Genomic DNA, 26,048 nt, shown 5'->3' with positions numbered 1-26,048 from the left:
ACCCGCCATGCCATGAAATCCCTCAGCTCTCACTGACATATCTGATACACACTGATTAGTAATTAAGACACTTGATCTTCCCTCATTTTGAGTGTTTCTCAGAAGAGAAACTCTGTATAGAGCACAAGACAAACAAGTTTAACTGTTCATCCAAAGCTTCCTGGTTACAATGGAAAACTGAACTAGAAAAGTGCTAACATTCATTCTCTCAACATGGCTTGGTTTTATCTGTTTGTTTGTTTCTTTACCTTCATTGTGTTTGCTTTGAGAAGAGCATCGGTTCTTTCCTCGAGGATGGAAGCCAGGGTGCTCTTCCTTTAGGTTAAGAGACCATCTAACTAACCAAAAATGTTCTCTGACTGGTCTTGCCCTTCTGCAAATGCAAATGTCTCAAGCTAGTACTACAGCAGAATGGCTTGTGCAAGGGCGGTGTAATAGTTTCAGTGAAGTCATATAACTGAATGAACATATTTGATGCAGAAGGCTACATACTTTTCCTCTGCATGTAACCAGCTCCTTTATTAATTAAAGATAGAACAAAAAAAAAGAAAGAGCACTAGTCAAATAAATCTAGAACATGAACTTCATGAATACTTGAAACTGTTAGGCTCAATAGCTAACTTCTGTTGATATCAGTAACAGATTGACCTTTTATATTTTATTTATCTTTTCTTATCTTCCTGTGGCATGGCATTTTCCCAGCCCTACTTTTTTCTGTCCCTCTCAAATTTCCATGTAGGTCAAGGCCAACTGAGGACAGTAGGAGATGTTGCCAACATCTCCAACTGTTGATCTTTGCACATAGCTCACTCTGACATCTCTCCAGCACAGGCTACACCACCTTTTCACTTCTTTCCCTTGCTCCCACTCTTCTTCAGAAAAAGCAGCACTTTTTCCAGTAGTACATTTTCCAAGTAGTGATGAGCCATTCTCCACTGACAGAAGCTGGTCATCCTTGTTCTTACCTGAGAGTGCTTCCCTGGATCTCTAGAGGAACTAGCGACCATCACCTAGATGTTTTCATACTTTTATGTGTGCACTAGGCAGCTTTTGCAAATAGAAGTTGAATTTTACTTTATTTTTCTTCTCCTTGTCATATTTTATCTTGCCTGAGACTAACAACTACACATGAATGCCTTTTAACTATTTACCTGTAAATTCTTAACCTTTCCTTTGATATTTACTGCTTTTACTTCAATTTGTCTTCCACTCCTGTGCCTTCACAACCTCTCTCTGAAACATTTAGCAGAACGGGCTGATAATGTCCAGACATACTCAGTTATATTACTAGATATGTATGATATGCCTTTGTCTTTCCTCTATTTTATCTCATATTTCTATCCTCATGTTTCTCCTCCTTCTCCCCTCATATTCATATTCTAAATAATGTTGTATCTTCAAACTGTCTAAAAAAAATCCTACTTCCATAGCCCTATTACCATCAATGCTTTTTCTTGGTTTTTTTTTCTTTTTTTTTTTTTTCCCAGTGTCTTTCTGTAGCCCTTTGTGTGTCTTTATGAGAAGGAGAAGCTAATATCTTCTTATTAGACAGAAATAGCTAAAGTTCATAGGACAAGGTGCTCATAGATATTTGCATACTCTCTAAGCACTAAGAATCTTATTTTACAGTCATTTCTACTGGTAGTTGTGCAGATACGAGGAGGTTCTTTCCTCTGTTTCTTGATCCAATCTTACTGGGGAGCCAAGGAGCAGGAAAAGTTTTGAGGTTTTTTGTGGACCTTACAGCACAGCCCCAAATGCTGTGGTATTTGTATAAGTCAAGAGCGTGGGATGTGATGGGAAAGGAAAGGTATTGTTTATGCCAGCATTAGTACCTAAGGACATGCTCATAAACTTAAGCTAAAGAAACTCCTAAATTATTTAAATCTCTTTGTGTGTACTTGTTTTAAATATCCTTAGGTCTTAACCCTGCTTCATCTACATAGAAAGAAACATTCTTCACCATCATGCATTAGAGAAATGTTTACCCTTTAAATGCTCTGAAATGTTTTGCTCTGCCATGTGGACGGTAGCAGACCAATTTGCAAATGAAGATGGACATTTTCCAGCACTTAAAAAGTTCATCCAACTTTTTTCAGCTCCATTCAACCATGGAAAACCTCTCTTTGTATGAGTTTCCTCCCCTCTCTATCATTCTCACTCTTTTCTGAAATGGGGGGGTTACTGTGAAAGATGGAATATCTGTTACAGTGAGCTATGATTTGAGGTCACTATTGCCAATAGTTTTATCTTCTCTGAGTGTCAAAATCTGCAGACCTGAAGAAGGCTCTCTTTCAAGTGATTCTTTTTTTTTTTTTCCACAAGGCTCTTCAGTGTCATCTGGATCTTTCTTCAGAAATCTTTTCTGTTGTGCCGTTGCACGAACGGGCAAGTGCTTTCTTTCTTTAAACTTTGCAAATAGATATGTAGAGTTCCCTTATAGCATTTCACTGGAGTATTCTCCTTTCTATTTGCATACAACTCTCAAATATAAAAAAGAAAAAAGAGAAAGAAAGAAAAAATGAGAAAAGAGAAAGATGAAGTATGTGGTATTCATTGCAATAAAACCAAATTTGACTTAATTGTGAGACAGATTTGTCAGCATAAAAAAATAATTCACAGGAGAAAATAATTTGTCCTCTTATACAAGGTGCGTTCTTCCCAGTGGATCTGGTGCAGTTTTCCTGAGTTCCTGATTTGTGAAGGATTTCAAGTCTGAGAATATAGTTAGAGATCTGCACACAGAAGGAGTCTAAGGACACCCTGTATAACATGGCAAGAAGAATAAACATATATGCTCCTTAAAGGAGGTCAGATAGATAAAGTAACTAAGTCTTTGTTGCCAGGAATTGTTGCCATCATATTGGTGCAAAAGGGCCCACAAATGCAGAGCTTCCCTAGTACTCCCCATGTTTTGGTACTGATGTCACATTGACCTCTCTGGTTTACTTTTTCCTCTTACTCGTTTGTGAAATAGTCTTTTTAGCATTAAAAATCACTCTAGGTAGAAAAAAACTTTGGTGAGGGGTGGGAGCAGTGGAAAGAGTGAAGAAAAAATTCATTTTAAACAAAAGATGTCCAAACAAAGTAATTCAGAAATTAAACAAGTACATACTTTAAAGCACCTAAATCATTAAACCAAAATATTCCCAGTGGATAATTCAGTTTCATTCTCTCAGTGCTTTCCTATTACTACTGTTTCATCAGAAAAATTATCAAACAACTCTATTTAGGCATGTGTGTTTTACATCTATTACCATTTTCTCTTGGGTTTAGACCACTCAGCAGAGAAATCAACCATGACGGCAGAAACTGAATCCAGCAACATTGATGACTCAAACCAGGAAGCAGAACCTTCCCAGCTTGTGGATGATGAAACAAGTGAAAATCTACCAGTTGAAAAGAAGACTTCCTGTTGCACGGGCTTGAAGGTTTGCTGCTTACTAATAGCACTTCAAATTACCTCTGTTGTATGTTAAGAAATGTTGTTCAAGATGTGACATTATAGATTACATCCTTTTTGTTCCCAATATCTTCTCTGGATCTAAATACACACTAGGAGTGTAAGGGAGGTTTGGCTCTTATCTTCGTCAAAAGCAGAAATAAGTGCAGACATAATATGCTTACTCTCAAGTTACTCATATTTAGGTCCTCATTTTTTCGCTACTGAAGAGAGGTAGCACTCTCCAATGGAAGACACAAGGCATCCTAAGACAGATGGCTATTATACACTGATGTCTGGAGCTTGCCGTCAATACCCATTCTTAGGGCCAAAACCAAGCGCACAGAAAGAATTGGTTGAACAGAGCTAGTGAACTGAAGAGAATTTCGCTTTTATGTTAAAGTCTTCAGTATTTATTACTTCTGACTGAGGTGTAAATACTACATGGGCAAGATTTCTTGTGATACAGATGTATTTGGATTTATATTTTGACTAGTTCTTCATCCAGCTTCATCTCAGATTAAATTCCATAGACTGCGGATATAGGATGCATTCATCTCTCTAAAAAGTTCTGTACAATGAAAGATTAATGGAAAAAAATTAATCAGTTGCAAACTTCTTATAAATCTGGAGTAGTTTGGACTGAGTGTCAGATGAAGTTTGTTATATTTTTTATTTTATCTGACTCACAGTAGCCACCCATACATTCCTACAAAAGTAGAATTTGAGCTGTCCAGAAGACTCACAGGACTAACTTTGCTATTATATACATAGGCAATGATTCAAGCCTGTGGATCTATGTCTGTATGTTCCTATGAAATACTTTATGGCGATTAGAGTTCAGTGAACACAATATTTTGGTGGTACAAGACAAATTGTTCTTTAGCCTTTTCATCGTCAAATATTTTATGCTTACATGAGGACTGCACTTTCATCCTAAAATATCTAAGTTGTTGTTTGTGTTTTCATGCTTATCAGCAAGTTGTGATTTCAGCCAAAGCATAAAGTAGAGCAATGCTCTCAGTGCAAGGAAAAAAGGTGATTCTTACAGACCCTTTTTTTGCCAGTTTAGCACAGGGAATCTATAAGTCTGCATTTTTGGGATTTTCTCTTCATTCCTAGTCCAAAAGAAAATAAATATCCCTATTTTCAAATATGTTGGCTGCACTTTTTATATTAGATAGAATTGCAAAGTCTAAACCTCTATTTGCTTTTCTTTAATTTACTCGTGTTGTATTAGAACTTTTACCCACTGAGCAGTAAGTCTATTTGTTTTTAGATTATGTTGAAATAGTTAGACAATCTTTAAACAAGCTTAGTTTAACTTCTTATCAAATAGACTTTTATTTGTAAAAGTCATAATTTGTATTAGTGGAAGCAACTATAAAATTACAAAGGATGTCAAGATTTTTGTTGTCAGGTATAGGGAATACAAGCAACATGGACATAATCCACGTATATAAATATATTTTAGACAGTGGTAAACACAAATCAGCCTGTACTACTTCCAGAGATACCATAAAATCTTGTGCAAAGACTTTATTTTGGTATTGTGTCTAGCTATATGCTTGAGTTAGAACCACAAACTGGCATAAAATGAGTCATGTGACCCAAACAGAAAACAATTGGAGTTAAGATTAAATTTAGGTGAATCTGGTTTCATTAAATCTGTTCTGATGAGGTTTATCATCTGTGACAAAATCAACATTTCTGCAGCATCTAGAAATCTCACTATCTTTACTGCCCAACATGGGCCTCAGCATTAATCACAGGATGTCAGCAAGGCAAGCAGTCTCCTGGTTTTTGTCTGCCAAATTTGAGTCCTATAGTCCACAAGATTTCTGCTTTGGATCACCTCTGGCTTACAACACAGGTCACAGCAGGCTTTCTGGTCACTGAGATGGCTGTTGCAACCCTGAACATAAGTAAAGCAAGTGGAAGCTTTCAGTGCAATGGCTAGCACCAGCCCTTTCCAGCTGGGAAAAGCTGAGCAGTGAGCAAACATCACTGAGTACATCCTGGCACCGCTTTCATAACCAGAATACAGAAAATTCAAACACAGTGTTGTCACTGTAATTTTAGTAACAAGCATACATTGTGATGATTGCTTCACATAGTTTTAAAAATACTTTGATTTCTGTGTGACATCTTCCCTTGACTCTACCTCCCATTTTATATATCAATCTTCTCTCAGGTGTTTCTTGCTGCTTTATCATTCAGCTACTTCAGTAAAACTTTGTCTGGTACAATTATGAAAAGTTCCATCACACAAATTGAACGAAGATTCGACCTTCCATCTTCTACTGTTGGTTTCATCGATGGAAGCTTCGAGATGGGTAATAATACTCCGTAATATGCAGAAAACTGTTCAGAGAAACATGAGACACGGCATCTAGTATTAATTTTTGTTCATTACTTTCCAGGTAATTTGTTGGTGATTGCATTTGTAAGCTACTTTGGAGCTAAACTTCATAGACCCAAAGTAATTGCTGTTGGATGCTTTACTATGGCTTTGGGAAGTGTTTTAACAGCAATGCCTCATTTCTTCATGGGATAGTAAGTACAGAACAAGATTGATTAGACTAATATAGCATTGGACTTGAGGGAACTAGAGCCTTGTGTAAGATGGCATATTTGTGAAACAGACTGAGCTCTCCTGTAGCAGCTTCTTACAGAAGGCAGCTTTCAGCTTTAGAGCCAGCAGATGTGCTGGTGCTCATAGAAATGGTCCCAGCTCGTTTTCTGTTCCAAATCACAGAATCACAGAGTCATCGGTGTTGCAAGGGACCTCTGGAGATCATCCAGTCCAATCTCCTACTGAAGCAGATCCTTTTGAGTAGGTTGCACAGGGAGGTGTCCAGGATGGTTCTGAATACCTCCAGAGAAAGAGACTCCACAACCTCTCTGGACAGCCTGATCCAGTGAGTGCTCTGTGGAACTTCTTGTCTTCCAGTGTGTGTCTGCTTCCCCTTGTTCTGTCAAAGGGCACCAACAAAAAGACCATGGTCCCATCCTCTTCACACTCACAATTAAGTGTTGACGAAATCCTCTTAGTTTTCTCCAATCTGAACAATTTCAGGTTTCTCATCCTTTCCTCAGAAGGAATATGCTTCAGACCCCTCAATATTTTGTAGCCCTCCACTGGACTCTCTCTAGAAGTTCCCTATCTTTTTTGAACTGAGCTGTCCAGAACTGGACACAGTGGCCACATGTGGCCTCACCAGGGCAGAGCAGAGCTGGAGAATCATCCCCCTTGATGCTTTTTTTAAATGCACCCCAGGATACAGTTGGTCTTCTTGACCACAAGGGCACACTGCTGGCTCATGGTCAATCTGTTGTCTACCTGGACACTCAGCTCCTTCTTTTCAGAGCTCCTCTCCAGCAGGTCAGCCCCTAATTTGTACTGATGCATACTGTTATTCCTTCCCAGGTGTAGAACCCTACACTTTCCCATGTTGAACCTCACTTGATTCCTCTCCACTCAGCTCTGAACCTGTCCAGATCTTGCTGAATTGTGATACAGCTTCCAGGTGTGTCAGCCACTCTTCCCAGCCCCATACCATCACCAAGCTTGCTGAGGGTGGGCTCTGTTTCTTCATCCAGGTCACTGATGAAGATGCTGAGCAGGACCACACCTGGTACTAACCCCTGGGTAACACCACTAGTTACAGGCCTCCAATTAGATGCTGTGCCACTGATCACAATTTCCTGAGCTCTGCCTGTTGGCCAGTTCTCAATCCACCTCACTGTCCTCTCTTCTTAAGCTTCATAACAAGGATGTTGAGGGAGATAAAAGCCTTTCTGAAGTCAGTGTAGACAACATCTACTGCTCTCCCCTCATCTACCCAACCACTCATGGCTACCTGATTATTCAAGCATTCTGACTCCTTCTGAAAACCTTCTTCTCTTCCACTTGCTTGAAGATGAAATCCAGAATAAGCTTTTCCATCACTTTCCCAGGGACAGAGATGAAGTTGACTGGCCTATAGGTTCATGGCTCCTCCTTCTTGCCCTTGTTGAAGATTGGAGTGACACTGGATTTCCTCCAGTGCTCAGGCATCTCTCCATGACCTGATAGAGAGCAGTTTGGCAAACACGTCTGTCAGCTCCCTCAATACTCATACCATTGGGGCCTATGGATTTACGTGCATTGAGTTTGCCTAGACTATCCCCAACCAGATCCTCCTCGATCAAGGGGAAGTCTTCCTTTCACCAGACTCCCCTAATTCCAGAGTCCGGTATTTCTGAGGGGCAGGCTTAGAGTTAGTGATGCCTTGCCTTCTTTGCTTCAATCTTTACTTCTGTCTTCTCAGTGTCTCCCATTACCAGAGCACCCACCTCACACTGCAGTTGGCCCACATTTTCTCTATTCTTCCTTTCACTTTTGATATACCTAAAGAAGCCCTTCCTGTATTCCTTGACCTCCCTCACCAGATATAATTCCTAGTGGCCCTTAGCCTTCCTTGTTGCATCCTTGGATGTCCATGTTCACATTTGCTTAAACTAATTTCTATGCATCTTCTCTGGATTCAGACGAACTTAAAGAATATATATATATATATTTTTTCATGATGGCAGATCTTGCACTAGCATCAGACTTGTATTTTCCACTGCTTAAATCAAGCTGAGTATCTAGCTCACCTACACTGGGAAACTCATAATGTGTTTCATGGATCTTGATCTGAATTTTTATGAGGAAATTATTCCTAATTCCCAGAAGCAGATTGGGTGCTTTGCCATTTTATTCTGCATAATCTCACTGCACTTGCTCCTCAGCAAGGCTCACATCTGCCTTCCTTGCTCCTTCCCTATTTTCCCAGAATTACATATCCAAGATAGAAAGTGAGACTCAGACTCCAGAGATTGTTCTTTTTCCCCTTGACAGTGTAATCAGCATAGGAATCTGACTTGGACCAGACTCTAAATGTTGACAACAGAAATTCAATCCTTCCTGAATTACTTTCAAAAGTAATTTCCAGCTTAAAATGTCGCATCTTCCAGATGAGTAATTCTACCTTTCATTTGCTGTTCATTTATGTATTTCATTTTAAAAATATACTTTAGTAAACTTTCTTCTTGCTCCTTCAGTAACATTTTGGATTGATACTTAAACAAAAATACTTTTGGGGAAATATTCAAGCAATTCCTGGCCTGTTATACTAGTATTTTCATACTGAACCTTGCCTCTAAACCTACTGTTAAATGTTTTCAGTTATAAGTATGAGACAGCATCAGACACAAGATCTTCAGCCAACTCAACTTCAAGCATAAATCCTTGCTCTTTACATGAAGATGTGAATGAAACCTTTTTGGATACCTCCCAGTCTGGTAAGAAACTGTAAACACAAATACAGGAGTTAGTTTTACCTTTGGTTACACATGGAATAAATCATTGCCCAGTGCAAGATGCTCTGTTAGGTTTCTAACTTCGGTCTCTACCTTCCTAAGAACATTACTAATTCTTCCATGCACTTTGTGCATTTTGTCTGGAGAAAAAACATCCAGCAAACACAAATTACTAGGACCCAGATCACAGTTTTCCTATGTTCACACTTCCAAATTTCTATAAAATAACCCTAACACTGAAAAAGATGCTGAGTTTGTTTGCAAAGAGATTTCTGAAGGAATTCAGTTACTCAGGTTTGGGCAAAGAGATGTTAAGAGGGAAAGAGAAGTTTTACAGAGTCAACTGGAACTAAGTTGAGATTTCTCCAATTTTACAATATGGAATACAGTTATCATATGAATTACTTTGCATGGGAAATGGGTAGAGAGATTGTTAAGCTGTACACATTAACCATATCAAACTTCTTATTTTGTATGTCAGATAACATAGTAATAATATCAGTCTGGTTTTGTTTTTGTTTCCACATGGACTTTTTTGTGATTGGTGGTACTTACCTGTATCTTTAGAAATCAAATACAGTGAAGATGGAGGAAAGTGATATCTAAAGAATGTTAAAAGATATAATCAGGTTGACAGCCTCTCATTGATATTCTGTGAGGAGAATGCTATTCAAGCTTTAAATTCTAAGTTAAAACAGTGTGCTGAATTTCCTGTGATTTGTCACTATTTCCCCTTAAACTATTCTATTATGAAAATGTAACATTTCATTATTTACAGCCTGTGAGAAAGAACCATCATCATATATGTGGATATATATCTTAATGGGAAACATGTTACGTGGGATTGGTGAGACTCCAATAACACCACTGGGCATCTCTTACCTTGACGATTTTGCTAAAGAAGAGAATGTTCCTGTATATGTAGGTAATCTCAACATTAAGTAAACTGAGAGATTCTTAGTACAAGAGGTTAATTATCCTCTGCAGAAGAAAACATGCACCCATTAAAATGTTCTATGATCTGCTTCATTATACTTTCAGCATGTTTGCATACAATAGCCATGTTGGGTCCAATGTTTGGTTTCATTTTGGGATCCTTATGTGCCAGACTCTATGTGGATGTTGGATTTGTGGATTTAGGTAAGCAATATAGGCAAAGTAAAAGTAAGTTAATGTCTGTTGCTAAAAGGATAATCTACATATTTGCAGAATTTAAATACTAATTGTATTAAATTTTAAATACTAATAATATTGATTCAATTATATTTAATTTAAATTAATTATATTATTTTTATTAATTGTATTTGATACTTTGTTGCAATTTTATTAAATTACTGGAAGCTTTTGGGGTGAAGGCTGAATGAGACATGGGAAATTTCAATACCTTCTTCTAGATTTTAAGTATTAAAATACATATTTAATCTTAGAAATTAGTAATAAGAGCACTCAGAGACTAAAAAATTTTTTCTAAGTTGCAATCTTAAGGAGAAGATTCTCCTACCACACCAGTTTTACAGTGTTGGTGAATCATAAAATCGTAGACTGACTTGGTCTGGAAGGGACCTTAAAATCACCTATTTCCTAATAGACGATCTCCCTACAGCAGAGGATGTAAGTTTTGATGCCTTCACTGGATGGAAGGTCTCATATTAGGTGATCATCGTTACTGCTGAAATTCAACCATGGTACAAATACAGTTATTTTAGCAAATCAAATGTGGGAAGTTCCATTTTCTCAAGGTAACTTGATTTGTCTTGTTCGATTCTAGGAAAAATTACTATAACTCCGCAGGACTCTCGCTGGGTGGGTGCATGGTGGCTTGGCTTTTTAGTAGGTGGAGCGGTCAGTTTCCTAGCTGCTATTCCATTTTGCTTCCTGCCAAAGAGTCTGAAAAAGCCTCTGAAATCCAGTAAGGACAAAACTTCACCTGGTCTCCTGGAAAATATGGGAGCCACGAGGAAGATACTTCCTCCTGCAAAACCTAAGCCAACAAAGTGGTCAGCAATGCTGAAAGGCAAGTGTTTTGTGTGTCAGGTAATTATGGAAAGAAAATGTACAGTGGAAATGTGATACTTCTGCAGAATATTTTACCTCCCTTACACTAAAATGAGTAAATGAGTTAGCTATCCCCAGGAAAGGAGTTGTCCAAAAAATGTTATGAAAGTCAAACTTTGAAGTTCATTGCTGCCTAGGGAAAACTTGGCAGGCTTGAATTCTGATTGTGCAGTCCTTACACTATGAAAGAGGAAAAAAAGTGAAAGGAAGAGATGCTTTCTATCACCGGAAATTCCTCCTGTCTAAGTTCGGATCCCAACAGAAGACATGCTATTCTGCTTCTCTTTGAAGGCACCAGTCACTTAGCCTTGAAATCTGTAAGCTGAAAGAAGTCTTCACTGTGTGGAGCCCTTTTGTCTTCATATGCATATCTCATTCCACAACTCAGGCCTAAATTGCAATTCACTCTTCTGTGAAGGTTCTCTCCCCTTACCTCAACATCTAGAGTTTTCCAGTAGCTTGGTTTTGCTTTCAGATGCCTGGTTTTGCTTTCAGATACTCACTAAGAAATGAAGATCACTACAATTTGCCTTTGGACAGTTAAAGGAAGATTTTGCCCCAAATTTCATGGATTATTCACCTGTAGTAAGTTCATCTTTAAAGCCAACTCATATATCTCATATCTCTTTCTTTCAGATTTCTATATCTCTCTGAAAAAATTATTGAGTAATCGAATGTACGTAACATTTATGTGTTGCGCACTGTTACAGTTCAATAGCTTTGTCGGTTTCTTGACTTACAAACCAAAGTACATGGAACAGCAGTATGGACAATCTGCAGCTAAATCTAACTTTCTAATAGGTGAGTTACACTCAATGACAGTTTAGTTTATAATGGTTGAACTGGGAGAAGTTCTGGCATCTTTTTCTGGGACGGATCTTTCCTGAACTTGAACTATATGAAGCAGCATATAAGCTAGTTTTAATGTCTATGGGGACAGAATAAATAATGCTGTTCTATTAGATTATCTATTTTCATGTTTAACTTTAATTATGATTAAAATACTACATTATGATATTATATCATATAGTATCAATAGCATTATATTCTAGTGAGAGTTCTCAGAATATGCAACCAATGGGGTTGGAGGACTTTGAAATTCTCTAACATCTGCTTGAGGAGAACCTTGCTACTGAAATGAGAACAAACTGCTGTTAGCTATGTCAGCTACCTAGCTAGACATACAGTCTGGTTTGAATTGTAAGAACTTCAAAATAGTATATGCAACCCAAGAATTAGACCAAGAAGCAAGCTACCTGGACTCATTGTTGTACAACATACTACAGATCCCAGAGACATCAGCATAAGAATGAAGATTGACTCTTAAATCCAGTGTGACTAACTTATTTTAACATTCTTCTTCAATAATCCCTTTCAGGATTGATAAATTTACCACCTATTGGAATTGGAATTTTCCTGGGAGGAATAATAATGAAAAAGTATAAAATGAGCATCATTGGAGCAACCAAGTTTTCATTTTCCCTGTCATTTTTTGCCTATTCTTTATCTCTCTTGCACTTTTTTGTTGGCTGTGAGAACCACGTGGTAGCAGGAATTACAGTATCATACAATGGGTGAGTATAAAATTAAGAGAAGGTTTTTCTCTATGGTAACAACAGCTCAAATACTGTACAAGGACATCAGAGCTAAAAGACAAACATGCTTTCGCGATGCTTAGAGGAAGAAAAAAATATGAAGTGTCATTGTCACAATTTTGTTGATCAGAAGAGGGTAGCTTGACAAAGTGCAGCACCCAAAAAAGTTTAATCAGAAACACATCATCAAAATTACATTGTTACTAATACAGGATTTTCAGCTGCTGTGGGAGTGTTTCACACAGTGCCATTTCCACATCAGTTACCATTTTCTTGGAAAGTTTATTCAGACCAAGTGAAAAGATGAAGAATAGATATGGAAATTAAAAGTTGTTCTTACTCCCGTCTTTACTTCTAAGCAAACCCATTCCATACCATGAAAATGCCATATTTTCTGACTGCAATTCTGACTGCAAATGTTCCACTGATGTGTGGGATCCCGTGTGTGGAGACAATGGAATAACGTACATTTCAGCATGTCTGGCTGGATGCACAGCTTCAGTGGGACAAGGGAAGAACATGGTAAGGGCCTGCTCAGGTTTCTGTCACTTTGTACCGGCTTGCTTTTCATTTAACATCAAGGATTTTCTATAGTGTAATGTGTATAAGATGAAACAAAGCTACTGGGCAACTGTCACTGATGTATTTATGCTTTCTGGCTACAGCATTCTCAGGATTCAACATAAGGGGGGAAATAGCAGATCACAGTATTTATGTGTTCTCTGACATTTACTTGCAGTCTGCCTTTTATAAACCACAATTTGACTGCCCTGAAGTTTTCTGGTCAGTAATTGAAGGACACTAACATATCATAGCACCTTCCATGATACACATCATTAATGTGATAACAGTTTAATAGGCATGTCTAAGGGTCCATGACAGAGAGACTGTGGTCCAGCATTCAAGTCCTCCTCTGTAGAGGTTGCCCACAATTCTCCTTACATTAGTAAATCCTCTTGCCTTCAAGTCCTGATTAAAAGCTGTTGCTTGTCCTCTATCTTTACCTGCTGTTCTCAGGCAGTCTGCATAAGCTGCATCTTGACAGGCAGCTGCTACTTACAGCTATGAGGTACCTCTGGTGGATCGGCTGGTGGATTAGCTTTAGTAGAGGGGGACCTGGGATCCAGGTGCTTTACACAGTAAAAATCCATTAACAGACAGAGGCAACTAGCAGCAAAGACACTCTTCCCAAATCCTTCTTGTCCCCTTCAACATCCCTCAAGGGACACAAAGACAGGTTCAGAAGCCCTGCAAATACTCCATACATCTTCCGAAAAGTGATGTTGTGTCCACTGTTAAGAACATGGTGAAATAACCCTTCCTAATCTGAGCACAGTTTGTAGTAAAGAAAAGAAGCTGCTGCCCATTGCCTCAAGGAAAGTCAAGCCAGGAAATAGCAATGCTTCAGAGTCTGCCTGTGCCTGAAGGAAGGATTCCTCATTGATGGGGAAATGTCCTACCAAATCTGCTTTGTGTCTTCCAGGTCTTCCATAACTGCAGCTGTCTTGAAGCTGACAGTTCATGGTCAGGAAATAACTCTGTCACCTTGGGGCAATGTCCAAAAAGTGATGATTGTTCAATGATGTTTATTTATTATACAGTAATACAAGTCTTAAGCGGCTTTTGCTATGCACTGGCAGGCACTCCAGCATACTTGATTATGTACAGGTATGTAAAACTGTAACAATGGCTCAGGTTTTGCAGTGAGGTGCTCAAAGTCATTTTTAGGTTTTTGTCTTTCTCCTGGTAGAGTACATCTCTTGCAGTATAACATGATTTATCTAATGTGTTTTGTCATTCTGTTTGTAACTGTTAATATCAAACCTTACTTGGATGCTACCAACATTGTTTATTTCTCATGGCTATCTTGCACCCAGGTTTTTCAGAAAACATCCTCTTTTCCTGCTTGGATATTTTGGTAGTGTGGATTTAAAATAGTGTGCCTTTATCAGGATTCTGGATGTGGGGTTGTCCGATTTATTGGGCTCTTCAGATGTTAGGGTATTCAGAGCATCTGATAGCTTAGTTTGAGGCTCTGGTGCTCATGTCTGTTGAAGTATACAGGTGCAGGCATACCAGGATCTGATTTAGAACAAAGTATACAAATTGGAATATACTTTTCAGTAGCTTAAAGAGAAATTTCAATCAGTGGCAAATTTAGTGGAAGTCCTAAAAGGGCATTATGTCATCCTTAACAAACATGGAAAACAGAATCAGAACTCTGCGAGACATTTTTCTGAGGATTGATCTTATTAATGTTTGTAAGGAGATATCAGAGACTGGGTATATAATGGATTCAAGATCAGAAAACATTCTGGATGTTTGAAATGTGGTTCCCCATGAAACAGATGGGCATAGTTGCATAGTTGCATAGATGCATAGTCAAGGCTGTGTTGTTATATAGAGTAATGTCATTTGCATATAAAAAGATGCTGCAGTGATGCTGTTACTTGCAAAATTTTTGTCCTAGAACAATATGATATTTCCCATCAGGTAAAGAACATGTATGCCAGGGAATTAAGGCAGTTGAGAAACCTATTTCATTAACTCTGGTTTAGACCATGATGACGCCTTTAAAATTCTTAACTATACTTAGTGAATGGACTTCCCAGAAGATACATGATAGAAAACAGTAGATTCATTCCTCATTTTCATACCACTTAGTACCTTTTCAGCAGCCATAGGGAGCACTCTCTTTCCAAAAAGTAGTTTTTCTGTCATTAAGAGTATTCAATTGGAGGAAATTAACAGCAATTTAATAGGCATGTCACAACACTCGATAGGCAAATCTCTCTTACTCATTCATATTTCTTTCAGATGTGTTCAGCCAGAGTTGAAATCTCTTGCAGTTGGTCTATATACACTTGTTATGAGAACGCTAGGTAAGAGACATACTTCTGTCTAACAAAGGTACTCACTTGCTTGTCTTTAAATGACACCCATGCGACAACCATTTGTAAAACAGATGTATATTTGAAATACCACAAAATTTGGATCTGGAGGTCTAAATACAGTGTAGATTTCAATGACAAGTCAACTGACACAATTAGCAGAAGCTCTGACTTGCTGATTAAATGATATTTCACTTTGGGAGACAGGTATTTCAAAAAGGGGAGAGTTTCTGAGCAAAACTGAAATATGGGCTTGAATTTCTAAATAATTCTGCGAAGTCTCAAACTTACCATTCAACTAATGATTAACTGAGATACAGCAACGCAAGTAAGACCAAAAAGAAATGCACTTGTAGGACTTCATTCAACACTACTACAACTCTAATCATAGCAGAATGTTTTCTTTGCATTGAAATTTTGCTTTCCTGGGACACAACAGATTAGAGTTCATTTCCCTTTAAGCTGAGGTAATGCTCTTCTCTTTTTCCTTTTTTATCTGAGAGTTGTTAATGAGACAGTTGATTAAGGTTCCTAGACAGACAAGAAAGCACCTTTGTGTTTTCTTTTGTTCTCTTTATCTATGCAATAGGAATAGTTTTTCAGAAGAGTAGAGAAATGTGTGTGAAGGATCAAACTACATGGATTTACTAGGATGCCTAAAAAAATTAACAGCAGCTTACAAATTTAGGTTATGGTCTCAAGTCATGATTATGATGAGACATTTGGAGACAGCAAGATGTAAACACATTTTGTCCTTTTGTATTTTACTTGTCATTACACTGGGCAGAATTTCCCCATCACTCAGAACTAACAATGCCAATGGGATTCTTGAAGCTTTTCCGGTCATGAGGAAAGAAAAGTATCACAAAAAAAAGGACCTCCCCCTTTCTATAAGCTTTTTTTTTTCATGCCTTTGAGACAGTGTGCTTCTTTCATTGTATGAAGACGCAGAGCCATAGTCACTGATTCATGAAAGCCAACATTCCTCTTCAGTGTCTTGTAGATCACACCTGGCATGCCCCCCTCATCATTCTCTAAGGAACATCCCCAAAACAGCATTTCTCCTATCATATCCTCATTGCAACCTTAATGATCATGATTTACAGGCCTTTATAGGCAACTGACTGAGTTCACAGTGTCACAAGAAACCTAGAGTACAACAGGCTGAGGATGTACCTGTTGCTACAAAATAAGTTATTTCCTATGTAAGAATGCAAGATACCCATTCAGGAGAGAAAGTAAGTAAAACGTGTTCAAGTCCACACTGAAACCTGCATTTCTCTGAATGCTCACCTTTTCTTCAGCAAGGGTAGGATTCTATCTCATTTCTGCCACCTTTTCCAGTAAAGCATAAGCTCATATCTTTCCAAGTCATGCTAAGGATTTCAGTTTGCTCTGCACTCACAGACTTTTTTGAAAAGCATATTTAGTACCTCTAGTCATGTATACCTAGTGATGTCCCTTTAGATAGAAGGTACTATCAGCTGCTATCTGACAGAGATGAAGAGACAACATGGTTAATTTAAGCTGTGTGTAGAAACGTGAACTCTGCATTTGTTCGGTGCTGAAGACAAATCAGTCCAGTCCTCTTCTGCATCATCTTAGTGCGCGCTGGATGCCATGCTCAAGAAACCATTATGATGGAAGAGGCAGCATGCATGATTACAAGCCTGGCCAAATCTCCACCATCAGACCACATTCCTTGAGGCTGACAAACCCTATGGCACAGAGAGGGAATCCCAGCTTGCAGTTGTTCTGATAAAAGAAAGGAAAAGGTCTTTTAAAGTCCAACCCACATATTGCTGCTATTGCAGCAGATGATTTCCTAACAAGAAAATATAATGGTAACTTAAAAAAAAAAAAAAAAAGTATTTTCCTGTGATATCTTGAGACATTTTTTCCTATTCCCTTGCAGCTGGGATCCCTGCGCCTGTTTATTTTGGTGCGCTGATTGACAAAACATGCTTGAAATGGGCAAGTAAAAGATGTGGGCAGCGAGGGGCTTGCAGGCTATATGACCCCAGTGCATACAGGTAAGGCAAAGTATAGCACCAGAAGTCTATGTAGATTCTCCTTGATCTGTCATGATGTAATGTGCGAGGCCAGTGATCTAACACAATTGTCTCCACTCAGATTTTGGTCATCCCAGAATTCCTGATATTGAGAAATTTTAAGATCAAATCTTAAACTCTTGACTCTTAGTTGAGTTTTTAAATAGTGAAAAAATCCTTTATTTTGGAATGGAGTATCTGTTCTAATATCCTTTGAGTCAGTTTAAAAGACCAAGGGCTTCATGATTTACCAATGTGAGGAAAGGTACACAAATCTAGCCCTGTAATAATTTTCATAAGCAAATAAAAATTTAAAATTCTTTAACAGATGGTATTAGTTACCAAAGTGTCTACTCTGTGGTACCATTCACAAAGATTGGGTTTTAGAATCTCCTTCCCCTGAGCTTCTATATGCTTTTCTACTCTTGTGAGCCTTGAAAGTCTTTATAAGTGATTTTCTTCAATTTCTTTGAAAGATTCAATTCCTGACGTTCTCTATCTGACAGGAATGTCTACCTTGGTTTATCAGCAGTGTTGAGAGGTCCATCCTACTTGCTTGCATTCCTTTTCTTTATATTGATAAAGAAAAACTTTCAAAATAAGGACTCCAGGCTTGCAGAAAATGGAGGAAAAGATGATGTTCCTATGAATAAAGAAGATAACTGCAAAAAGAAAGAACATTTGGCAAGTTCTTCTGAAGCAGAAAAGGAATCATGTGCTTAGAATTCTGTCTGGAACTGTGTAATATGAATCAGGATGGCTTCTTTTAAAAACAACTTTAACAATGTCATGAATAAATAACTAATAGCTTAGAAAGTTCAGAAAGGCAGAGGAGTAATCCTATGATGAACAATAAGGAAAGCTTACATTCAGGTGTGAAAGTACTTTACTTATGCTTGGCTACAAATAACAGACAGAATAAATTACTTGAACTGAAGGAAGTCCTTAAAAGGTAAAGAAAAATCTCCTGTGGTGTTCTCAGTGGAGCTAGTCGACAGTTCTTGAATAGGATCAAAGATGAGCACTGATAGAACAGCCACATCTCAATGCCCATCCAAATGTGAGGCTGATTCTATATGTGTATGAGTACTGTGGAGCAATGCTGGAAAGGCAAGCATAAGTCTCACAGCAGCATGCTGATTTAATCAAATTCAATTTGAATTCAGAAGAAAAACAAGGTCTTTGAGCAAAATTCTTCCTCCTTATCAAAGAGAGCCATTGCAACACTGCACCATGCAAAATTGACAAAAGCAGCATTTTTCCAGTAAGCATTTTTCTCTTAGTTCAGCAGAAATATATATATATCTATATACCATAGAATAAATAATTATTTTTTAAAATCTCAAAGCATTTTTCAAAAGCTATTGGTTTTTTTTGTTTTATTTGTTATTGTTTGTTTGTTTGTTTCTAGTTAAGTGAGCATGAAACTATTCTGATTTTTGTAGTTGTTACGTTGTTTTCTAAGCAAAATTCAATGCGTGCTCTTTATAGCTATGCCATGTAGCGTCCAGCAGGGGACACTCAAACAATAATATTACATCTCTGACTACAGCATAGAACGCATCCGTCACATTCCGGCTTTACCATTTTGGGAGAAGTCCATCAACAGATAAGCAAAACATTCAGCTGAGTTTTCATGCACCTTAAAACTTTTTCAGACCAAGACTTTAGCTCTTATTTTCAAAGTCGCTTTTGTATATCTCTTTGAGTTCATTATATTTGCAACCTTCAGAGCTTGACAACTGTTACTACTTCAAATAAAAAGATGTGTGCTTGTGTACCACTTCACAGTAGTGATTCAGTTTTCTGGTTGATACTTTAAAGCAGATGCTTAATGTTTGGTGGGATGTGGTTAATATAAATGTTAGATAAAAATGGTATATTGAAACTGTTTAATTCATCCAGATAAAGCCATAGGAATGACTTGTGGGACCCAAATGAAGAAACCACCTTGTCTAGTTGTTGGGAGTGAGTTTTGGCAAGGAAAAGTAAAGCAATGGCTTAGTTCTGTTTTTCTTTCAGCTGCTTTGTCCAGATAATATTTTATTCATGCATCTTAGCACATACATGTTTTCCTGTGACTATGGCTAGAGTTTTGGGTGAGACACTTCAGGTCAAAATCTGACACCTTTGAAAACATTATATATGAAAAAAGTATATCAGTATGAACTGGGAGGAAGAGCTAATTTCAGATGTCAGATTGTGAGAATTACGCATGAGTAATCAAGTATACCAGAATAAGGGGTTATAGACTGTAGTAGACTTCAGAAGCTATTACTTCAGGCTAATGGGGTCAAGGACTGACTCACCTCTTTGTATAAACAAAGGCTTGCACAAGAAGGTAATAACCTGCTTATTGTTCGGGATTATTTTCCCCTTTCCAAGGGAAAAAATGGTTCAGTCTAGAGAACCATTCCATCTGCTATTCCCCTCTGCCTTTAGGTGCTACAGCAGCTTAGTACCTGCAAGTGAATTAGAGACAAGAGCAACAGTACATTGTTTTATTTTGTTTTTGTTTTTATTTTTGGTAGCCACGGTGTTCTTCTCTCCATCATAAATATATATATATATATATATATATATATAAAATAAAAAATAAAAGAATATAAAAGCAGAAATAGGTCATGGACCAAAGGTGGAATCAAAACAAATCGAACACTTTATTTCATCTGTAATTTATGTGCTCTGTACATTTTGTGTCCTGAGAATCCTTGATGCATGAGAAGTATTTGATGTATCAGTGTGAAATACCCTTGAGAACTGTGGAAACACAAAGGACACGACACAGGACAATGCATGCATGCAGTGAGTGACCTCTTGGATTTGGGTCACAAACCTGACCAGCAATGGACCACTGATGTGTTCTACTCACATCAAGGACAGATGTCTCATATGCAGTTGGATCTCTCATGACTTTCAAAAAGTGAACATCAAATTCTTTGCTACATTCATCTGTTATCTTACCATTCTTCAAAGATACTTGCTAATGGTCAGTAATAGCACTAATTAAACTTCTTAGTGCACTTTCTCTTTCATGCTTTCTGGAATTCCTTACTTCCACTCACTAAATATCCGCAAGAATTTGCATACAAAATCTCCTTAATTTCCAATTATTCATACTATTCTTTTTTTTCCTCCTCGAAGACTGATTTTGAATGAGCATTCAATAACAGAATCATTTATGAGTCATCATTAATTTCAGCCCACTAGTCTTTTTTTGAGCCTCTTTTGAATACAGGGGATTTAAATTGTTGTTTTCATTGACTTTAGGAATGCACTGAGTTGGTTGAGAAGAAGCATTGTGGAGAGTAAGAAACACTTTGGTCCTTCAGGACTCACAACTGTCTTTATTCCAACATTTGACTCTTTAAATTTCATATCTGCTCTAGAATGGGTGCTACAATGATCACATTTCAACTAGTTCTTCAGGCAGACCAAATATTAGGAGGTCTAGGAGAACTGCCATTGGGTGAGCTGTCACCCAGTAGAATCTCTCAGGTATTTCAGGTCACTTCATCATTATTAAAACAATAACTCATTAGTAGCACTGGAGTAATATTTCAGGTTTCCTTGGTCTAGTCATGCGATGTCAGGACTTAAGCATGAACTGTATGACAATGCATCACTAATATGTATTGCCCATGTTCTAGTCTGAGAGATTGCAACTGTCTATCTTTTTTGGGAAGGGCACTCCAATAGTTCTGAAGCTGGCTCGTTCTGAGGCCACAGAATGACTCACAGCAATGGCAGGGAGGCCACAGGATCTGTGAAAGAGGAACGGCCATCTCAGCAGAAGGGCCAGGAGAGCCACACTCACTTCTTAGTGTGAGCCAGCAGTCAGCATAGGGCCGCCTCACACTGGAATACCAGACAGCAATGACCCTCCATAAGCAATTCAAAGCAGCAACCCAATTCTCTATCAGTGGCAGAAACTGATTATCTCAGATTCTCAGACCACAAGGACAAGCTCTCTACCAAAGAGTCACATATGGCCCCTCCATAGGGAAGCTCAACAAACATGCTGGAGAATCTACTAAGGCACCTAGGAGGTCACCCTTTGAGCATGTTTTCTGGCTTTGTCTGAGTCTGCATTCATCTCTCTCCTCAGGAAATGCCTTCTGAGCTATGGGAGTGGCAGAATTTGCTAATACGAAATGAAAGCATGAGACCTAGTATAATACAAATGTTGTAGATACCAACTAGCAAATAACATCAACATCCCACTGATAATGCAATTAATGTGCATCCAAATGCTCATTTACTGTTTTTGCACATAACAGGAAGAGTACTCATTCATTAATCTCCAACTAAGAAATATGAAACTCTTTTGATGATTTCTTGTTAATTTTAGAGAAGAAAATGCTCCACTTTCATTTAAATGCCCTTACTATATACGCAGCTGAGGAGATTAATTATTTAAATATGACAGACAATGACTCAGAATGTCTCTGGTTTGAGATGCATATGTAACAGTAGTTCTAGAAATACTTCTCAGATTCCGTGCACTATCTAAGCTTTTTCTGACAAATCTCTAGGCTTCCTCTTGAATACATTTTGTCCATCTGTATTTTTCATAACCATTTCTATAAGGCTTCTCAACTTTATTGTGTTGATCTACTGAAATCTCTTGAGCCCTGATAATCTTGATCACTCAAGACCTATTGCCTCTTTTTCAACTATATGTGATAATCACGCTGTGGCATGTTTAGAATACCTAGGTAAAAACCCTACTTCAATCTGACTAGGCTATGTGCTAGAGACACCCATAAAGCATGTCTACCCTGAGCCTAAGCCAGAGCTTTGCTTGGACCAACCTTCTGGTGTCTGTCTTCTTCTTGTGGATGACTGCAGGCCTGTGCAGGCTTCCCAGCTGAGAGGCCACAGCTGACGATTCAGATAGGCCACCTGAGCTCCATGGAGTGGCTGGGTCAGGCATCAGTGGGGTAAGTACTGGTTTTCCTTCTACTCTGTGGTGACTGAAGCTGCTGTGTACAACAGATGGGTTGGGCAGTAACACTCTCAGCACCAAGCATAGGTGGGTGGCTGTGTAGGAAGCTCTTAACCACCAGTTTCAACCTCATGAGCTTTCCAGTATTACCTGTCTTTCTTTGTTTCACCCATGATAGTGGAAGTCCAAATCTGCTGCAAGCAGCTTATCCCAAGGAGGAAGTATGAGTCCCAGGAACTGATGCAGGAACACAAGTGCAGTAACATCATGGTTGTCTCAGAGGAGATCAAATTCACTGCACATGAATTTGAACCCACAAAACAATTCTGTTGTGCTGCTCATGGTCATGCCATGGATGCAAAGGCTGGATTTTGCTTGGTCCTTAAATGAGTCCTCCTCACACAAGGGAGAAACCATGTTCTTATTTTCTAAACCAGAGACACTGACGCGGGGATTTTAGACCTAAGATGAGGGTCACGGCCTCCTGGGGGCCTCTGCCAATGCACTAGACAAGTCTCAGTCTAGAAGATCCAACCAGACCACAATGTAGATCTGGTCAGAGATGGACAAACACTTTCTTATGTTACACACAGCATACTTGTACATCCTCATGGTCTTTCAGTCTTCCTATATCCACCCACTCCCCACCTCATCCATGGCCATACATACAATAATCAATACCTTCTCAAAAACAACCTCTCTGGCCTTACAGGTCAATCTAATATTGCAGAAGAGGGAGTTTTCTGAAGGTCTGTAGCAATACCTTTCTTTTTTTGATGACTTGAACTGTGAATTACACTTCGGTAACACAGAATAAAAGTATGAAATAGTTGGAAAGTAAGATATACATGCATCACTGGATAAAATAAACTGATTCAGACCTGCATTAACAGTTTCAGCTAAGAAGAATTTTGACCATATTGCAAAGAAGATGTTGGCAAAACTAAAATATATTTCACAGTAAAAAACTGGTAGACTAATTCAAATGTTACTTTTCTGCAGTTAAATATTTGAAATGCTTTAAATTTGTTTTGATAGTTTGAAGTATTTTCTGTTTATTTTATGACAGCTAGTACTCTAGTCCCAGTTTATTTTTCTGCCAGGATAGAAAAGCCTTCTTGAAAATGGGGACACAAAACCCATAAGAGGTTTTGCTCTTTGTAAGTATGTGATCTTAATGCATACAGAAAACTGTGAGTTTAGGGCTGATGGTTTGTTGTGATTCTGGTGTTGGTTTTTTCTTTGATGAACAACTAAAAGATATATATAAAAAAAAAGAAGTAATAGGTCATTATGTCTAGTTGATTATGTACCTAAAAGTAAGGAAATGCCAAATAACATATGCATTGGCTTCTTGGATAATGCTTTTTCTGTAAATATTCTGACAGAAGGACTTTGATAATGCCAGTAAAGGGCTTTATGATAAACTCAAACAAGAGTTGAGTAAACTCTAGGCTTATGCCCTTAAACATTCCACAGTCTGATAAAAATCCACCTGTTCAGTTATCTCCTCATTGATTTCAGTAGGACCACCATAATTGGCAGCCCACCTAACTGTCTGTAACGGTCTCTTGACTACCTGATTTGTGATACCTACTGAAAAGCATGCCTGTGGCTGCAAATTACAGTACCTCTAGCTTAGCTTTCCCATTAAACAATTTATCTTACCGTATAAAGGTATAATGTTCCCTCTTTCTTTTTGGAGAACACTGGAAAGATTTTGTCAGCAAGGAAGGTAACTTGTCAGTCATCAACTAGTCTTTGACAAAGCAGTTTACTGAGAAGAGGCATACGTGCAGTGAAAGCATATCTGATCACACCTGAAAGCACTCAGCCATAAGAGACAAATGTGCCAGTTGCCAACCACTAGATAAGGCTGCCCAGGGTCCAGCTTGCCTTAAATGCCTTCACAGATAGAGGTCCAGCCTTCCCCTCTCTGGGGCCACGGTGTTAGTTTTTTGAAGAAGGCATTTGAGGGTAAGGTCATTGAAACCCTGAGACCCAGGGTTCAGCTGACTGCATTCCAGCAAAACTGAGAAGTTTTGCTGCAGCACGGCTGTGTGACATTGTGAAGAAAAAAAAAGCACATAACAACAACAGAAAGGTCCCTGAGCTTTGAAGAAGAACAAGAGATTAACCTGTCTAGAATAAAAAATGGGAGAACACAATGAGAACTGTAACTGCTGACCCAACAATAGCTAGAGGGTCAGGAATTTAAAAAATGAGAAATACTGATAACGAATAGGTATAAAAACATAAGAACAATGATGAAAATCAAAAGATAACAATTTACCAAAATGAAGGACCAGTCCATTCCTTAACATGTCAGAGGCTGATACCTCACTATGTGGTGGGCAGCCAACAGCAATTTAACAGGAAGATTCCAGCATTAGCAATAGGGTTTTTCACTCAAATAAAGTCTATCAATAGAGTCCCAGGGACATCTACATTCAGTCCTTCAGTACTTCACAGTGCTCTATTCCTGTCCTTTGCAGCAGGAAGATTTTAAATGGAGAATGTCCTTATTTCTCCACAAATGTGAGAGGCAAGTGAAAGAAATGCTTGTAGAAAGCACCACGCAGTTGAGCCTCTACATAACTTTTACATATTCTGTGCTAGTAGCATGTTAAAGAACAAATTCTACCCCTGAAGAAACTTTTTCCTATTTTTCACAGTAGACTACTTAGAGTGGCACTTAAAAACCAGTGCATATTGGAAAGTAGGCAAGTGATACAGCCTTGGAGTTGGGAGCACACTGAGCTAGAGGTTCATTTAATAGTTCTAGAGGTAGCATTTATGCTATTATTGATTTAGGGATTGCTAAGAAAAATGATGTTAAGTCTTATTTATCTAAAAAAGTCACAGCATCAGGTTGCAGCTGGGGTAAATATCTGGACACGAATCTTTGAATAGAATCTCATTTCTAGTCTGTCATCAATTATCAGTGCATGCTCACCAAAGCATTTTTTTCCTGATAAAATCAAGCAGTAAGTACAAAAAATGCCTCATCAAAAGCAAACAAACAAATATCTGTAATAGAAACAAACAAGCAAACACAAAACTGTGTAAAAAAATAAATACCCAAACAACAAAAGTACAGAGAAGATGATGTTAGTATGAGTCACCTGACTGAGTCTATTTGCCTAGTACGAATCAGGAGTATTTCTGGAACTGCCAATATATTTGTTCAATGTTAAAACATTTGCAGAAAGAGAGAGGCACACAATTATTTTCTGTCTGTAAAATTTCTGAGGTTTCCGGAACTTAGAATTTTCTTTAATTATTTCCACACCTAGACAGAGTGTTGATATCATCTGTACTAGAGAAGTTTCCACTCCTATTTCCTTAAAATGCACACTACTTCCCCATTTTTGTTGGCAGTTTGGAATCAGAATGCTGATTACAAAATACACAAGGTCTAAGTGTGCTGGACATTGTCTTTTAGAAAAAAAAAATAAAAAGTGCATGCAACTTCATCTTCAGGGACAAGATCTGAAGAACTTGCTTTCACCGAGGATCTCATCAGCTTTGCCCCATTTCTGTGCTTGCACTTATATAGGGCTGGTGATACATTAGAGATGAGGTAATCATATCACGTGAAGAATCCCTGGACTAATTTGCCTATTGAATTCTGTGAAACTTTGAGCTTTCAGCACTGTATTTCAAGGCTTTCTGGCAGATCCTTAAACAAGCAAGGAAATCTAAATACATGTGGTATAA

At 38.2% G+C, this 26,048-nt stretch overlaps 1 protein-coding gene across 1 annotated transcript; it reads left to right on the top strand.

The window, feature by feature from the left end:
* The first annotated feature begins 2,897 nt into the window (after positions 1-2,897).
* LOC136052413 (solute carrier organic anion transporter family member 1C1-like) lies at positions 2,898-18,453 on the top strand. Its single transcript, XM_065742528.1, has 14 exons — positions 2,898-3,431; positions 5,637-5,778; positions 5,866-5,998; positions 8,655-8,770; positions 9,567-9,713; positions 9,830-9,928; positions 10,557-10,802; positions 11,480-11,644; positions 12,222-12,417; positions 12,798-12,960; positions 13,922-14,106; positions 15,256-15,320; positions 17,245-17,362; positions 17,887-18,453. Exons 1-14 carry the CDS (start codon positions 3,300-3,302, stop codon positions 18,101-18,103), a joined length of 2,124 nt encoding a protein of 707 aa, XP_065598600.1. The 5' UTR covers positions 2,898-3,299; the 3' UTR covers positions 18,104-18,453.
* The last annotated feature ends 7,595 nt before the right edge of the window (positions 18,454-26,048 follow it).

This window comes from Cyrtonyx montezumae, unplaced genomic scaffold, assembly GCF_038088225.1.
Source record: "Cyrtonyx montezumae isolate F1298 unplaced genomic scaffold, pur_monq_1.0 scaffold_3, whole genome shotgun sequence".
Classification (NCBI taxonomy): domain Eukaryota; kingdom Metazoa; phylum Chordata; class Aves; order Galliformes; family Odontophoridae; genus Cyrtonyx; species Cyrtonyx montezumae.
This window is presented reverse-complemented; position numbering and strand designations above follow the sequence as displayed.

Excerpts from the sequence above, each read along its gene's own strand:
- LOC136052413 (XM_065742528.1), top strand. The coding sequence starts at position 3,300 with ATGACGGCAGAAACTGAATCCAGCAACATTGATGACTCAAACCAGGAA. Across the intron at positions 5,999-8,654 it reads CCTCATTTCTTCATGGGATA|TTATAAGTATGAGACAGCAT; the intron begins GTAAGTACAGAA and ends AAATGTTTTCAG. Across the intron at positions 9,929-10,556 it reads TGTTGGATTTGTGGATTTAG|GAAAAATTACTATAACTCCG; the intron begins GTAAGCAATATA and ends GTTCGATTCTAG.